Source organism: Lycorma delicatula, chromosome 10 (genome assembly GCF_047948215.1).
Source record: "Lycorma delicatula isolate Av1 chromosome 10, ASM4794821v1, whole genome shotgun sequence".
Taxonomy (NCBI): domain Eukaryota; kingdom Metazoa; phylum Arthropoda; class Insecta; order Hemiptera; family Fulgoridae; genus Lycorma; species Lycorma delicatula.
This window is the reverse complement of record NC_134464.1, coordinates 119,780,162-119,798,290: the sequence shown is the minus strand read 5'-3', so window position 1 is coordinate 119,798,290 and position 18,129 is coordinate 119,780,162. Positions and strand designations below refer to the sequence as shown.

Genomic DNA, 18,129 nt, shown 5'->3' with positions numbered 1-18,129 from the left:
ATGCTACCAGCTTGCCAGGCTTGATGTAGCTACAGATGTAGTGCACTCCTGCTTGAAGATCTTAAATGCCTATGTCAGCGTCCTGAATTTTTGGTTAAGTGTTGACATCAGAATTCTGTATTGAACAAGATTATGCTTGACAGACTGGGATTCAAATCCGGAACCTTCTTTGGATAAAAGACACAGAAGCTACCACTCCACCATATTTTTTTTTTTTTTTGTATGTGGGTGAAAAACGCCTGGGCATTATCATCACCTGGTAGTTATTAGTAAAAGGGTTATTAGTTATTAGTATTATCCACCATAATATATTAGTATTACAGTAACAGACATTTAAGCCAATATAAATCAATCTAGTTAAAATTTTTAACTTTGAATGCATTATAATATTTATTATTTTACTTTACTGTATTGCTTAAATATTGTTAAGTACTAAGAAAATAATTTTGCTGTTGCTATGATATTCTATCACTGAAGCTGATGACAAGAGTTATATGACTTGCTAATTTCTGTGGTAGAGTGATAGCATCTCTGTCTTTTATTCAAAACATTCTGGGTTTGAACCCTGATCATGCTTGGAATTTTTCATATGCTAAAATATTCATTTAACAGAATGAGACTGTAATTTGATATCAACCTGTTTTTTCTGGAGTAAATAAATAATAACAAATAAACAAATATCCTGAATCTGTCTTGGATACATTGAATTTGTTGTATATCTGAAATTATAAATACATTTTTTTATTTTGATGTTTATTTCACTGCTAACCTTTCTCTGTTATTTGTTCTTCCATGAACATAAAGGGGAATTACGTCGGGAGGACAGGCTTTATAAGCCTAGCCTTCCGCGGTCGGCCCATGAAATGGGTTCGATAACGCTGGTTTAACAACGGATTGGAATGCAATTAAATCCGTCTTAAATTCACTAAATTAATAATAGACAAAACTTGAAAAACTAGATCCGACATTAAAAATAACCCTTTTAAAAAACAAGCCCGATTAGAATGATCCAGCAGCAAGGGACTCTGTCCAGGTTCTGCGATGGAGTAGGGAGTAATAAACTCCTGCCAACTTTGCATTCCATTCCATTCCATGAACATAAATCCAACACACACACACAATTATATATGAAGCATGTTTTAAAGTTTTGAAATTCCGTCGCTACTACGCTGCGGTCGGCATTCCACACATGCGCACTGTATACCCGCATCTGTTTGCAAGCCACAGATGCCATTACAGAAATATTCTACTGCGTTTACGTTTGTTTGTGAGTATTTAAAATGCCTTCGCTGATCGAGAATCCCGGCGACTGTGAAATACGTGATGCGATTCGTTTTCATAATGCTAAAGGCATGAAAGTGGCTGAAATTCATCATCAGATCAATGAAGTATATGGAGAAAACATTAATAAGCAATGGAATGGTATGAAAATGGGTTAGGGCTTTTAAAGATGGCTGCCAGAATGTTCATGATGAGGAACGAAATGGACAACCTTCTGTCATTACTGAAAATATGGTGCAGAAAGTTGACAAAAAACTGAGAGAGAACAGATGCTTTACGATTTCTTTGCTATCTAAAGAGTTTCCTCAAGTTTCAAGAAGTGTTGTCTATGAAATTGTAACCGAATGCTTAAATTATCGACGATGATGGTGTCAAAGCAACCATGTTGCAGTAGATATTAAGTCAGGCAGCAGACTTCTATGACGATGGTGTTCAAAAGCTGGTTGCACGATATGACAAATGTCTTAATGTAGGTGGCAATTATGTACAAAAGTAGATTAAGTACAGGCTTTTATGTAAAAATAAAATTGTTAAGAATAGTGTACTTTTTTTTTAATTTCAAAACTGTACTTACTTTAAAAACATGCCTCGTATATATTTAAATTCAATTAAATAAACCATTTAGTATAGTATGTAATAATTCTGTTAGTAATTTATAACAGAATTATTTCAATCATGACTGAGGATGAGGGATCCTGTGAAAGTACTTTCATGAAAAATTAAGGTAAGTTATGTCTTATCTCAATATTCTGTACTAGGTGGTTTATTTACTAAGATTTAAATATAATTTAATGGCACAGAGGAATAATATGGATCTTAAAAAAATTGATTTCAGTAAAATAATATACACACACATATATATATATATATATATATATATATATATATATCTGTTGAAAATTCAAATAATTAATCAACATATTGACCACAGTTTTAATTAAATTGAATAATAACAATTTAACCACCAAAACAACAGTAACAGATAAAACCTAAAAAGCTAATGGCAGTGGAATAGTAGTGTGGTTAATAGTATTTTATTTTCTAAATTTAAAATTTTTTAATATCTGTTGTATGTAATAACAGAATTTGTGTACCAACTGATGATGTGGCATCCCACAAAAGTTGACTATTGATGTTGGATTTTTTAGGTTTTATTTGTTACTGTGGTTTGGTGGTTAAGTTGTTATTTTATATAATCTAACATCTCATTAAAGAAATGGCTAATTAAAATTATTTTATTTTATTAAAAACGTGAAAATTCACCTTACCAGCAAATTAAATGTTTTCCCTAGATCTTTCAGTCCTTAGACTATCAACAGGAGAACAAAATAATATTATAAAATAAATTTACAAAATGAAAATGATTAAGCAGTCACGACAGTGCAATTTATCAGTATACTAAGAGTATATTGATAAATAGCTAACAGTCAGGACTGTTTAATCATTTTAATTTTCTGACTTTATTTTATAATATTATTTTATTCTCCTGACAATGGTCTAAAAACTGAAAGATCTAGGGAAAATACATTTAATTTGCTGGTAAGGTGGACTTTCACTAATAATTTATTAACATATCAGCGGTAACCATGTTTGAAGAATTAATTTTCTTTTAATTAATTTATGAGTGCCATACAAAAGATAGACTCCACTTCAGTTTAAAATGGAAAAAACTAAAAAATTATTATCTACAATTCAACATTTTTACAGACTGAACATTGTCTGACCAATCAAAATAATGATCAGGAACTTCAAGTCTCTTAGAACAGACTTTCCTCATGATGTTGGTAATTATTTAATTTTGTTGAATGAGGTCAAGCATTTTTTTTACTTCCTTGTATGAAGTAAAGGGAAGTATTGTGATCATGAAAAAATTTGATTACTACATTTCAACGGAAATATCTATTTTGATATCCTTGAATCCATTTTGACTATTTTCAGCATGACGTCTGTATGTACGTACGTACCTCACATAACTCAAAAACAATTAGTCGTAGGATGTTGAAATTTAGGATTTATGACTGCTGTTAGTTTTAGTTGTGTATAAAAATTCACGTTTTGTTTTTATAGTTACATTTATGTATTCTTTAAACCTGACTTTCAATGTAATTAGTCATACCTTTATCAAATTTATTAAAAATTTCACAGTCTAGTTTATATACCCTACTTTTCAAGAATATTAATGTGATTAAAGATGGTAATACCACTTATAAATTTAATAATTTAGTGTTTTGTTACATTAGAATTTTTATATAAACCCTCTCCCTCTATGAATCATGAGACCTTGCTGTTGGTGGGTCTTGAGTGCTCAGTGATAAAGAGTTGCTTGACCGAAGGTGCAACCATATCGGGGAGGTATCTGTTGAGAGCCAGACTAAGGAATGATTCCTGAAAGAGGGCAGCAGCTCTTTCAGTAGTTGTTAAGGGCGTAGGTCAGGATGACTTAAACGGCCATATCAACATCACTCAGTCCTCTGAGTACTGCACAGCTGAAAGCAATGGAAAACTACAACTGCTTTTTTTCTCAAGAAAATGTAGCTCTCTGCATTTTCATATAGCAATGATGGAGGGGCCTTCCTTGGTAAAATATTCTGGAGGTAAACTAGACCCCGTTCGGATCTCCAGGTGGGGACTACTAAGGAAGGGTCACCAGGAAATAAAAAAATAACATTCTACGACTCGGAGCGTGGAATGTTAGAAGTTTAAAAAAGGTTGGTAGGTTAGAAAATTTAAAGAGGGAAATGGATAGGATAAATGTATATGTAGTAGGAATTAGTGAGGTTCGGTGGGAAAACGACTTTTGGTCAGGTGATTTTAGAATAATCAACTCAGGTTCAAATAATGGGCAGGCAGAAGTAGGTTTCGTAATGAACAAGAAGATAGGGAAGAGAATAGAGTATTTCAAAATGCATAGTGATAGAATCATTATAATAAGGATAAAATCAAAACCGAAATCGAAAACTATTGTTAACGTCTATATGCCTACAAGCGCCCATGATGATGATGAGGTAGAGTGTGTATACGAAGAAATTGATGAACCAAATTAAACACATAAAAGGAGAAGAAAATTTAATAATAGTTGGAGATTGGAATGCAAGCATTGGAAAAGGCAAGGAAGGAAATATAGTGGGTGAATACGGGCTGGGCAAAAGGAATGAAAGAGGGGACCGACTTATAGAGTTTTGCACAAAGTATAATTTAGTAATTGCCAACACCCAGTTTAAAAATCATAATAGAATATACACATGGAAAAAACCAGGCAATAGTGCAAGGTATCAGACAGATTATATCATGGTTAAGCAAAGATTTAGAAATCAACATGTTGACTGCAAAACTTACTCTGGAGCAGACATTGATAGCGACCATAATTTAGTGATAATGAAATGAAGATTGGGGTTTAAAAACCTGAAGAAAAGGTGTCAGATGAATCGGTGGAATTTAGAGAAGCTTGAGGAAGAGGAAGAAAAGAAGATTTTTGAGAAAGGCATCGCAAGAGGTCTGAGTAAAAAAGATAAGGTAGAAAATGTAGAAGAAGAATGGGAGAATGTTAACGCAAGAGGTCTGAGTAAAAAAGATAAGGTAGAAAATGTAGAAGAAGAATGGGAGAATGTTAAGAAGGAAGTTCTTAAATCAGCAGAAGCGAACTTAGGCGGAATAAAGAGAACTGGTAGAAAACCTTGGGTTTCAGACGATATATTGCAGCTGAATGTAGAAAATATAAGAATGCTAGTGATGAAGAAAGTAAAAGGAACTATCGACAATTAAGAAATACTATAAACAGGAAGTGCAAACTAGTGAAAAAAGAGTGGGTTAAAGAGAAGTGTTCAGAAGTGGAAAGAGAAATAAACATTGGTAAAATAGATGCAGCATACAGGAAAGTTAAGGAAAATTTTGGGGTATATAAATTAAAATCCAATAATGTGTTAAAAAGATGGTACACCGATTTATAATAGAAAATGTAAAGTCGATAGGTGGGTGGAATATATTGAAGAATTAAACGGAGGAAATGAATTAGAAAATGGTGTTATAGAGGAAGAAGAGGAAGTTGAGGAGGATGAAATGGGAGAAACAATACTGAGATCTGAATTTAAGAGGGCATTAAAAGATTTGAATGGCAGAAAGGCTCCTGGGCAGTGGTGGTGAGGAAGCGATTGATGGATTATACACACTGGTGTGTAATATTTATGGAAAAGGGGAAGTTCTGTCAGACTTCAAAAAAAGTGTTATAGTCATGATACCAAAGAAAGCAGGAGCAGATAAATGTGAAGAATACAGAACAATTAGCTTAACTAGTCACGCATCAGAAATCTTAACTAGAATTCTGTACAGAAGAATTGAGAGGAGAGTGGACGAAGTGTTAGGAGAAGACCAATTTGGTTTCAGGAAAAGTATAGGGACAAGGAAAGCAATTTTAGGCCTCAGATTAATAGTAAAAGGAAGATTAAAGAAAAACAAACCAACATACTTGGCATTTATAGACCTAGAAAAGGCATTTGATAATGTAGACTGGAAAAAAATGTTCAGCATTTTAAAAAAATTAGGGTTCAAATATAGAGATAGAAGAATGATTGCTAACATTTACAGGAACCAAACAGCAACAGTAATATATGATGAACATAAGAAAGAAGCCGATAATAAGAAAGGGAGTCCAACAAGGATGTTCCCTATCCCCGTTACTTTTTAATCTTTACATACAACTAGAAATTAATGATGTTAAAGAACAATTTAGATTCGGAGTAACAGTACAAGGTGAAAAGATAAAGATGCTACGATTTGCTGATGATATAGTAATTCTAGCCGAGAGTAAAAAGGATTTAGAAGAAACAATGAAGGGCATGGATGAAGTCCTACGCAAGAACTACTGCATGAAAATAAACAAGACCAAAACAAAAGTAATGAAATGTAGAAATAACGTAGATGGACCACTGAGTGTGAAAATAGGAGGAGAAAAGGTTATGGAGATAGAAGAATTTTGTTATTTGGGAAGTAGAATTAAAATGCCGAATAGCACAGGCAAAACGAGCCTTCAGTCAGAAATATAATTTGTTCACATCAAAAATTAATTTAAGTGTTAGGAAAAGATTTTTGAAAGTATATGTTTGGAGTGTTGCTTTATATGGAAGTGAAACTTAGACGATCAGAGTATCCGAGAAGAAAAGATTAGAAGCTTTTGAAATGTGGCGCTATAGGAGAATAGTTATTAGTTAAAAATCAAATGGGTGGATAAAGTGACAAATGAAGAGGTGTTGCAGCAAATCGATGAAGAAAGAAGCATTTGGAAAACTATAGCTAAAAGAAGAGACAGACTTATAGGCCACATATTAAGACATCCTGGAATAGTCGCTTTAATATTGGAGGGACAGGTAGAAGGAAAAAATTGTGTAGACAGGCAACGTTTGGAATATGTAAAACAAATTGTTAGGGATATAGGATGTAGGGGATATACGAAAATGAAACGACTAGCACTAGACAGGGAATCTTGGACAGCTGCATCAAACCAGTCAAATGACTGAAGACAAATAAAAAAATATAAACCCTGGAAGAAATATTACAACATTCAAGGTTAAATTTATATTTATGGTGCATTAAACCTAAATTGTTTAATTTTTAATAAATTATGAATTTTGTAAAATTTATCTATAATAAACAAATTTTGTCTTTTATTAATTTTTTTTCTAATATCTCATACGTATGATGATGGTGTTTGTAACTGAAAGTACTCAAAATTGTTTTTATTATATTTTTTGATAAGAGGTTGAATCGAATTATTACCTTTTTATAAAATACGATAATGATAGAATTGTAAAAATTAAAGATAAGATTAAGACCTTATTGAAAACAATAAAGAAACCAACCAACATTCCATATAGCAGTCATAAAATCTTAGAATTTTTGTTATAATTATTTCTTTGCTAAACAAGTTTTAAATTTGATTATAAACTGTTTTATGAAATTATTTAAAACAAATAACGTAATATCTGACATAAGTACAGACTAATCTAACAATATCCATTAATGATTGTCTTATGTTGTTTGATTAGCTGATCGATAAAGACGTTACAAGTACATCATTGTAGAATCAAAAGCCTTCTAAGGCTACTGTTTGGGATGAGATTTTCACATTTTATTCTGATTCACCGTTAAAATGTATATGTCTTCAATAAAGTACTTAAACAATCTTTTAGTGTTAGAATTATCTTTATTTACTGGAAGTCATAAACATTATGGCAATATCTAAAAAATGGCTCTTAATTTTAATTAAAAGTTATTAACATTTTAACATATTTACAATATTTGAAAAAGCTGTAAACAAACTACTGTTAAATTATTATTAAAAAATTGCACGACATTCTTCATTCTTTATAAGATAAAGTATCATTAATGCTGTAAACATTTCTATTGATATTTGTAGAGGCTCTTGACACATGGTGCCTCCTGTAATCTGTCAATAGCATGAATTATGAGCTTCTTCTCAAAATGTTCACTGCTGTAGTTTTGGAGAAATTACAATTTCCTGATAGAAATCTTATTTAAGGAACTGTAAATAAAGTTTTTATGTAAGATTAGGGAAGTAGTAAATCAATAACAGATGGAGTCCCACAGATCTATTTTGGGCCTACTATTGTTTCTAATTTAACTGAACAACTTAACAAACATTATACATTTATCTTCTCTAATAACTGTTGAAGATGATACAAGAGTAACTTACAGCCTAAAATAATGCTGGTCATCAACCTTGGTGAATAGACTTACATCTAATAAGTGATCAGTTTATGGTTAATGAATTAAAATAATAACAAACACAAGAGGTTAGTTCATTTTGAACCAGACAGCTATGATTGCAGCGAACAATTCATTCATAATAATATGAAACTGACAACATTTTTGGGGCTTGTGATAAATAAAGATGTAATATGGAAGTCATGTAAAGAATCCAGTAATAAATGTGAATGGGTAGCATTTGATTATTTTGATGTTATCCCAAATAATAGACATGTAAACAACTCTGATTATGGTTCACTATGTCAAACATATTCATAAATAAAATACAGTATTACTTTTTGAGGAAATACAGTAAATAGGAAAAAAACATTTACTTTAAAAAACTAAGTAATTTGAATTCCTATTAAGCTAAACTCAAAGAATCCTGTTTAAATTCTTTTAAACAATTAAAAATTCTGACATTTCCATGTATTTATTTAATCCAGATAGAATTATTTATTCAAAAATTAATAGAACTTAATCCTAATTCAGACTTTCATAACAGAGGCAAAATTACTGAATAATAAATTATTATTCAGGGTTACTGAATAATAAATTATTTTAAAAATGAAACTAGTTTTAATAAGGTTAGGAATTTTATTTTTACTAAGATACCTAATTACTAAATGAATTCTTGATGAAATGAATTAAACGTTTTTCATTGTGCTGATTTAGTGATAACTATGATGCGTTTCATGTAAATGCTATTGTATTGTTTTATGTATTATACTGCATGAATTTTCACTTACGAGATGTAATTCTAACATGCATAACAAGAGTAATTTAAATATTAATGTCAAATAAAACTATGCTGACAACAAAAGACGTAATTACCTTTATTTCATTATTTGGTTTCCAATACTTTGGTGCAATTTGATCAGCGACCCATGAAGAAACGACTCTGGTAGGTTGTGAACCGACACTAGCAACAGCATCAGTAATATAAGTCATACCATCAAGTACACGTTGTGCTGAATTATGCGTATTCTGACTCAAAGGAGCATTCTGTGAATAATAATAATAATAATAATATGGATCAGATTAATATTTATAAAAAGCAAAAAGTTTTAGTAAAAAATACACAGAGTATTTTAAATATTTACTATTTATTTTTTGTTTAAGCAAATTAAACATTTTGTTTTGATGCCTAATTCTGTAGACTGTTGGTTCATTCAATTAAAAAACTGATTACCTTCAAAAAGAGTTGGGAATAAAGCAAAGCGAAAAAGCTCTGAGCCTGATCTACATTTCTTTTCTATACTTATACTTACAAAGTCAAATTAAAATAATTAAAGAAAAAGGAAAAGTAAAGAAAAATTCTCTTATTTATTTTGTTTTTCATTCTCAACCAATTTTTTTGTTAATTTGAACAATGTTTTTATTACCTTCTTCTTCCTCTTTTCCAGTATTCCAGGATGGGCAATGAATCATCATTCATAACATTAATGTACTGTTTTCTTTAGATTTAGCCATCTACCCATCATAACGTTAAAATATTTTTCAATTTCAGTTTATATCTTCAGGTGATTTATGGAAACTATTTTTAATTTTAAAATTCCATATGTAGAACACCATAAATAATATGCTTCACTGTTTGTTTTCATTTCTACCATCATAATTTTTTATTTTCAAGATGATATTTCCAAAAAATATTCTAAGTCAACTAAATAATTATCTAATAAAAAATTATGAAGTAAAAAAATATAGAATTTATTAAATAAAAATTGACCCAATGTATTATCATTGTCAGCAGACTACCATGCTCACCAAAATTCAGGTGAAATTCAAAGCTTTTAAATGACACCTTCACGTTGTTCAAAATAGAATGTTGTCAAAATCATTATTACTTTCAGAGAAAGCAACTTTGACTGATGTTTCTTTTATCTCAGAAGCTTACATGAATTACAAAGATAAAAAGTGGGGTAAATAACAAAAAAGCAACAAATTAATGTACCTTTTTCTATTGTGAAACAAAGTATTATGTGCATACTGTCTCAACTTAGCAGTATAAAAAACATGCTGATAAAATATATAAAGCATATGTTAGTTAATATAAGTTTTGTATATTATAAGTACATACCCCTGGCCAAACATGCTGTATTTCCGGACGAACAGCTGCGGCTTCTGGTCCATTATTTCCATACCAAAACTGTCGGCTTCTATATATCTCACCGCAATTTGGACACTCTATCACATATCTTAAGTATAGAAACAAAAATAATACATTAGTTAAAAAAAAAAATTCCACCAAATATTGGCCAATAGTAAAATAACAAATGTGTAAATTTTTATCTTCAAACTAGACTGTGTAAATATAATTTGATGAATTTATATTAGTAACATGTGGAATACAGAGCATGTCTCTTTATTCAGTATATTTTTATTCTCCATAGTGTAATTGTTACATTTAAAAAGTCTTGCTACCATCTGAATCTTCAATATGTTTTAAAATAAAATTTGTGTGGAGGAATTTAGATGATTTAATGCACTTTACAGGGAATTTTCTAATTAACTTTATATTTTAAAATTGGGATCTTTAAAATCCTATTATCCAATAAAATTCTCAAGTATTCCCATTAAAAATATAACAATTTTATACCATTATGGTGACAGCATACATAAAAACATAAATAACAGAAGTAATAGCCTGACTGACGATTAGTAAAATGAAATGAGAACAAAAGACACTAAAGTTTTAAAGATTTTTAACATGGATCACTGTATGCGTATGCTAAAAATAAATGGAAAGGTCATGTACAAAGTTAAAGAAGTGTTAGTGAAATTTTGAAAGGCCAGTTAGAAGAACAGAATAGGCTCCTGAAGAAAACACTTTTGGAAAATAAAAATAAAATATTATTATTTAAAAAATATAACCATATGTAAACACTATTCATCAGGTTTTTATTACTATACTTAACTATTAAAAAAAATGCATTTAATGTATTAACATACATAATCTTACAAATAATAAAAAAGGCCACACATAGAATCTAATAAAATAAATACCCATAACCGTAGGGTATAACCTTTTGTTTTTATTACTACAAAAAATAAAATAATTGCACAATTACAAATAGATAATTAACAATATTATGTTATAATAAACATACTAGAAAAACAAAACTAGTTACTGCTGTAGTATAGGTATTAAATTTATACTGCTAGCATCAAAGATAAATTTCACTACAGCACAAAATGAAGAAAATCGTTAAATACACTAAGACTCATTCATAGCTGATTCTTTCTTGATCTGTGATAGTAAAACACATAATGAAGATAATAGAAAAAATAAAAATAAAAAATATAAAGGACTTTGAAAAATGACATTGTACAATGTTATTGAAAATTGGATAGATCAATAAAAATTAAAATGACGAGGTCTTAAAATGAATACGAGAGGAGGGAGAGAACTTTATGGTAGAATCTTGTAAAGATGAACTAGGTTGTTGGCCCGGACTACATATTAAGACATCCAGATTTAGCTATTTTGGAAATAGTGCAATGTATATAATGTAAAACCTGTAGAGGAAGATAAAATTGTAATATATAAAATACATAATGGAGAATGTACTGTAGTAAAAAATGTAAGGTTAGAGGATTAGCACAGAAAAGACAAAAATAAAAAATAGCATCAAACTAATTGAGTGATGACACAAACAAAAGCTTCATTGGCTTTAACAAAACCTTTTACTAATAATTCTTGGTTTTGTACACCTCAGCCATAGTTTGGCTTTTGTACAATCTCTTGATATGAAACTGAGTTGCTACTTACCTAACTTAAAATAATTTGTACTTTCCTTACATGGGAAGGGAAGAGGAAGGGACTCAACCCACTGGGTCTGTCTCAGATAGTGACTAATCAGAAACTACTGATTACTAATTAAACATATATAAAAGTTAACATGTTAGTAAAATGTAAACTGAATGTTAAAAAAAAAAATATATATATATATATATATATATATATAAATAAATAAATAGAAAAAGATGTTAAAAACTATACCAAACTGAGTTTTCTTTTTTAATTCTGTTAATGAGTTGATTATCCAAATTACAATACATAATATTACTATGAGGACATTCAAAAAGTTCTTAGAATAGTATGCTACGTAAAAAAAAATTAAGATATGATTATGTGACTAAAGAAAGTTTAACTGATATTTAAAGGCAAACATACAATAGGAAAACTAATGTTTCATTTTGTCACAAAAATTTAGGAGTAAATGATCTGAATATTCAGAAGAATATTACCATGATCCTAACAGCATGTGGAAGGATTTTTCCAATGATCTATAAAATATTTGAGAGCTTTTCAATTGAAAAACTAATGAACGTTCATGTTAATATTTTGTAGTCAATATATTACATCTGATCATCAGCTACAGTACAGGTCTCGTTTAATGTTTGAGAACTGACTATACTTATTCCTTAGTAAACTATTCTTAATTTTATTTTACATGATAATTACTTATATATTACTTGATAATATAAGCCTTATTAATTCTTACTGATGTCAAAGAATTTTTTTTATTTCAAAATGACTTTTTTATTAAATCATTAGAACAATCTCAATAAACTTTATATTTTTATTAATTATTTCTAAGCATATCATGACTACAGAAATGAAAACCCTCCTGGATAACTTACAAAACTATATACACGTAAACACACAAATTTGAAGGTGTTTGTGAAATCAAAATTTAGAAAAAAAAATATTTCATATTATTTTTAGGATTTAGTTCTATATATAATCAGAGTTGGAAGAATGTAATTCCAAACATTTGAAAACATCTTTTCCCCTAAAAGATGATTTTTAGCGATTACTATACCAACATAAAAATAAAAGTATTATGTTTTTTGATACTAATTCTACAATACATAATTTCCAATACAGTGATTATATGACTAAAGAAAGTTTAACTGATATTTAAAGGCAAACATACAATAAGAAAACTAATGTTTCATTTTGTCACAAAAATTTAGGAGTAAATGATCAAAATAAAACCCTTATAAAGTACAATATATTTCATAATTACAGGTCAGAAAAACTAGGTTGGGCCATCATTTAGCTTACATGATTGAAGTAAATACAACTATTGCTGTTATTAACATAATAATTAATATTATTTTTTCTGCTAAAATAACTGCAGTTTCTATGTTGATGCGTTTTGAAACCGTTCCATTGTCAAAACGTATTGTACTGGTACTATTAAGTTTAAATGAGTCAAGTGATAAAAGAATGAAGCTAAGAAAGGTAAACAGTACTCAATGTAGAAACTAAATACAACTATATTTGTGTGTATATAGGAGGGGCAGCTGAAATGTAATGAACACTGGAAAATAACAAGGGAACAGAATATTACACAAAGCTACAGGTGCTGCCATCTTGTAATTTCATTCCTATACTACCAACACCAGAGCTCTTTGATCCATGCCAACTCACTTTCTATCATTTGTCACTGTTATGAAGTCGAGTTTGCCTACTACGCCAACATGTCTTAAACAACGTACAGTGACTGAATTTTTAACAGTAGAAAAAGTGAATGTTAATGACATTCATTATTGTCTGAAAGTTATTTAGGTGATGAAACAGTTGGTACATCAGAAGCTGGTAAAATGAATACCAAGGTGAGCCTTAAAGTGGTTGACAGTTTCTGTGACTAGTGAGAAACACAAAACAGAGGTGGATGAACCGATTCAAAATGATCCTTGTATCACAGAATAATGCACTGCCATTGAGAAAAAGATATCAAAAGAATGAATAAGACACATTATTGCACATTTGGGCAACCATAAATCTGTTCACAATGGATATTAGGAGAAATATATAGCTGAAAATATTGATTACATATTATTTCCAAAATAAAATGTTCTTTTATGCCATATTTGTTTTATCTGAATACCTCTTTTCACTTCCAAGTTATGAGTGACTGTTCATTACATTTCAGCCATACTTGTACCTGTGCAATATTTACAATTTCATAAATTACTGCAAGAACAAACATGATACCAAGTTTTTCATTCAATTACAAGAATATTAATGTTTTCAAAAATTAAATGCAATATAGTTTGGTATCTGAGAATTGACTGGAAGAGATGAAATTACACAGTTCAGGCCTGACAAAAAATACAATGGAAAGGAATATAGAAACATCAAGCCACAAATCTTAATTCTTACGATAGTTGAATATTTATAACAAATGTGCACTACAAATTGAAGCCTACTGGGTCAATGCTTTCAAAATGTCAATTACATTTTGATACATTCAGTTTTTAACTAATTCAGAAATGAGGAATCAAGTATACTTTATGATGACATTGTATATTATCATGTAATGAAGATAGGTAGAATCTACTAAAAAAAAAAAAAAAAACTGTTTAATCTTAATGCAATTTTTCAAAAAATTGTGAAAAGTAAATTTAAGCTCTTATATCAATAAAAGTAGAAAGAGTCGAGAATGAAGTGTTTGTACACACATCCAACTTGTGTACACATGCATATATTTATCATTAATTTGAACATTATTATATTTATCATTAATTTGAACATTATTAAGAAAAACACAACATCAATAAATGAAACTCAATTTGGGGAAATGGTTGATTTTTTTCATTATATATGTAGTGGTTCAAAATTAAACTGTTAAAAATTTGACGTTTGTGTTTATTTTTATAACATTTCTGTTATTAAAAGTGTTGAAGAACATAAGCAAGCATGACATATTTTCTTTATAGTCCCATTAACTTACAGTATTGCCAATATATCTGCACTATTACATGTATACTATACATCATATTATTCCTTGTTACTTTACTATTTTTATAAAAAAAATAATTCTTAATTAATGTGTGGTAATCTTTAAAAGAAGGTTCTATTGCATTTATAATATGCAAATTTATTAGTAATACAATTAATACTTCAGATTTTATAGACATTAATGAAGATGACAAAGACTCAAATTATGAACTGAGTGTAACTTCAGGTGTTTAAAAAAAAAACAGGACCAATTTATAATATCATAAATGTGCCTTAAAAACTTAAATTTGGACAAGAAAATCTCTCAGTAAAACAAAATAGAGTAAAAATTTTAATACAAGCAGTGTTGTTCTATTAAATGTCAGCACAAAACTCTCCAAATTAAAATATAATTAATTTTTATGAATTCAATTGTTCAAAAATTTCATGATAATGCCTATCGATTGCAACTTTTATTTTCTTTCTGTAATCTTCTACTTTGACTCTTAAAACAGATTTTTTGTTTCTATTTATCTTTTAATGTTGTCAGTTATGACATTACAATTATATAGATACCATTAAATAATAATTTAAGATATTGGCTTCATTTTATATGTAATATAATATTTTGACAGAATTTTATGGCTGCTATTTTTAGAATAAAGACAAATTCCATGAACTTTTTGGATGTCTTCATAAATTCTTTTTTTGCATAATTAAAATTATATAAGCAACTACAGCAATTTATTAAAAACATGACAAATCAAACATAAGAACTAAAGAAAAAGGTTTTAGTAAATAAAATATTGAGAAAATGATTTTTATCATTTTCAATTATAATCTAGCCCAATTCATAAACACAAACACATATGTGTGTGTATCGCACAACACTCGCATGCAATGCATGCGCACAAAATTTTTTAAAAACTGGAAAATTGTAAAATATAAAATTTTAGGAAAATTGGTACTGACAATTTTTCTGCAATGAATTAACACATACAGTGTGAATGGATATTTCTATCAATTGTTATGCAGCTAATGAAGTTCATAACCGTAACTGATTTTTAATATCAGTTAATAAAGAGCAATTAAACTACAATAAAGCAAAAAACCTACCCAGACCATGCATACTTTGCCAAACTAAACCAGGAGGTGTCATTCGATGATGTATACTGTGGTGTAACAACAACTTCTTTTCCGTTTGTATGGCATTGCTTGCATATGTAAATGATATTCCCATACTGATGCTGATACCTAATAAAATGAATCATAGTTTTGTATTGAATTTATACAAGTAAAGTGTATACACAAATAAAAAATTATGCAATTTTTTCATGACTAAACAGAGAGAATTTTTATAATTAATAATCTTACAATAATTACATATTATAATAAAAGTTTAAAAGAACAGATAGTTTTAAATCTGCCTTAAACATGATTCAAATGACATCTACCACATGGATGACTTAAATAGGTATTTTAACATGTAACCAGCCTTGAACAAAGTAAAATATACTGTGATTGCTGCTATAATATATAATGAGTGAACCTAATTGGTTCCTGGAGAATGACTGTAAATTGGGCAGTCATACATCAAATCTTTGGTGTCGTAAAATCACTGCATATTTTTACAGTATTATAATATTACTCTAAGTTAGAATGCAGGAAGATCCTGTACAATTTTCAATGCAATTAAATTACAATTTTCCACTTGAACAACTAGATTCTGTACTGCTCTAAAATGTGTAAAAATACAGTTACATAATTTGTTACAGCCTTAAAGTGTACTGCAATGATTAACCAGGTTTCCAGTAGAGATTAACTTTATTGATAGAACATATTAATTGAACAGTTTATTCATCTTCCTCGGATTTATGTTATAAACACGCCAACCTTACAGACTAGTTTTCAGCAGCTGAAACATTTCCACTTGTACTTTCATCTAGTATTTTAACATTATATAATTCAACCTGCTTTCCAAACTGATCAAACTATGTTCAGAACTAAGATCTAGCAATCTTGAATATAAATCCTACTTCAGTTGCACATTTTTTGACATTTAAAATATTGACAGTGTCTCTGCAAAACAGTTACCTGGTTAAAACATTTCAGCCCATTATGTTTGATAGTTAATCCATTCCATCAAAATTTGTTTTCACTTCCAATATGAGAATTTCATGAGTACTAAAAAAATTCTTTTTGTTTAATCTTTTAACGAGACTGGTCACCATTATATCACTAAAATATCATACAGTTAAGAAGTTATTTTCTTTGTCAGTAAAACCTTTTACTTCTTTCAAATGCTTTTCCTTATGCTTTATAATGCTAGTTATAGGAATGTGACAATTTATGTTTAGCAACAGTTCCATTTACTCTCACACTTAGTTATTTTATTTTTTAAATGTTATTTTTCTTCTTAACTAAACACAAAATCCTTCTTATTTAATCTTCTGATTTTTTAAGATTGATTTCCTTTTTAATAACAATACTTACTAAAAACTTAAATGGCTAAAAAATTAATTAACCTAATTACATTAGTAATTTATTCAGCAAAGTTTAACCATTCAATGCTACATGATATCGTGAAATGTCCTGTAGTAGAATGCTGAAGACAACAGGATGTCACAAAATATCCTAAATAATACAAAATAGTTTGCTGTTATTTTCTTCATTAATATGGTGAAACAATTTATGTGACAGAGTGGTAGCATCTCTATCTTTTATTTGGAGGTTCTGGGATCACATTCTGATCAATCATAGCATGCCAAAAAAATTCATTATCATCTATGATAATGATTATGCAAAGACATATACTACAGATAAGGACACAACACACTTAATGTACAAAGGAAACATTATAATATGCACAGGTTGATTTGATCTATGCTATGATCTCAAAATTGAGTTTTATAATGTTTGAATGACAGGCTACAAACCACTATTGAGCTTAATAAATAAACATTTCTGTCAAAAAGGATATATACTTACATATTCTCTAGTTAGAAGTAATCTTTCCCATTTTCTAGCTTGAATTTCATCTTAGTAAAAATTCACTATATTATTTAATATTCTTACAATTTTTACCAACTTTCATAAAAAAAACTCATAATTTTTATCTGCTTATTATCAACCAGAGCAGAGAAAGTTAAAAAATTGCATTTCATTTATTTATTTGGTTTCTTATTTTAGTTTGTAGTTAACAAATGCTAACATAAGCATAACAATAAATTTTTAAAAACATGCAATGATTTTTAATTATATCTGAACATCTGTAATACAAAACTAACTGAATAAAGTTACTGTGCAGTTTTAAATTTAACTGAATTTAATGAGAAAAGTTTGATGACAGCAAA

At 29.1% G+C, this 18,129-nt stretch overlaps 1 protein-coding gene across 4 annotated transcripts in view; it reads right to left on the bottom strand.

The window, feature by feature from the left end:
* LOC142331066 (zinc finger FYVE domain-containing protein 1-like) overlaps positions 1-18,129 on the bottom strand; it is a 78,262-nt gene that overhangs the window by 18,378 nt on the left and 41,755 nt on the right. For 3 of the 4 annotated variants that reach the window (XM_075376716.1, XM_075376717.1, XM_075376718.1), the window contains exons 7-9: positions 15,893-16,030; positions 10,121-10,238; positions 8,875-9,045 (exon numbers count right to left, since the gene is read on the bottom strand). In XM_075376716.1, coding sequence (XP_075232831.1) covers positions 8,875-9,045; positions 10,121-10,238; positions 15,893-16,030 — 427 coding nt within the window. The remainder of the gene's footprint in view (positions 1-8,874; positions 9,046-10,120; positions 10,239-15,892; positions 16,031-18,129) is intronic. The other variant, XM_075376719.1, reaches the window with a different exon arrangement.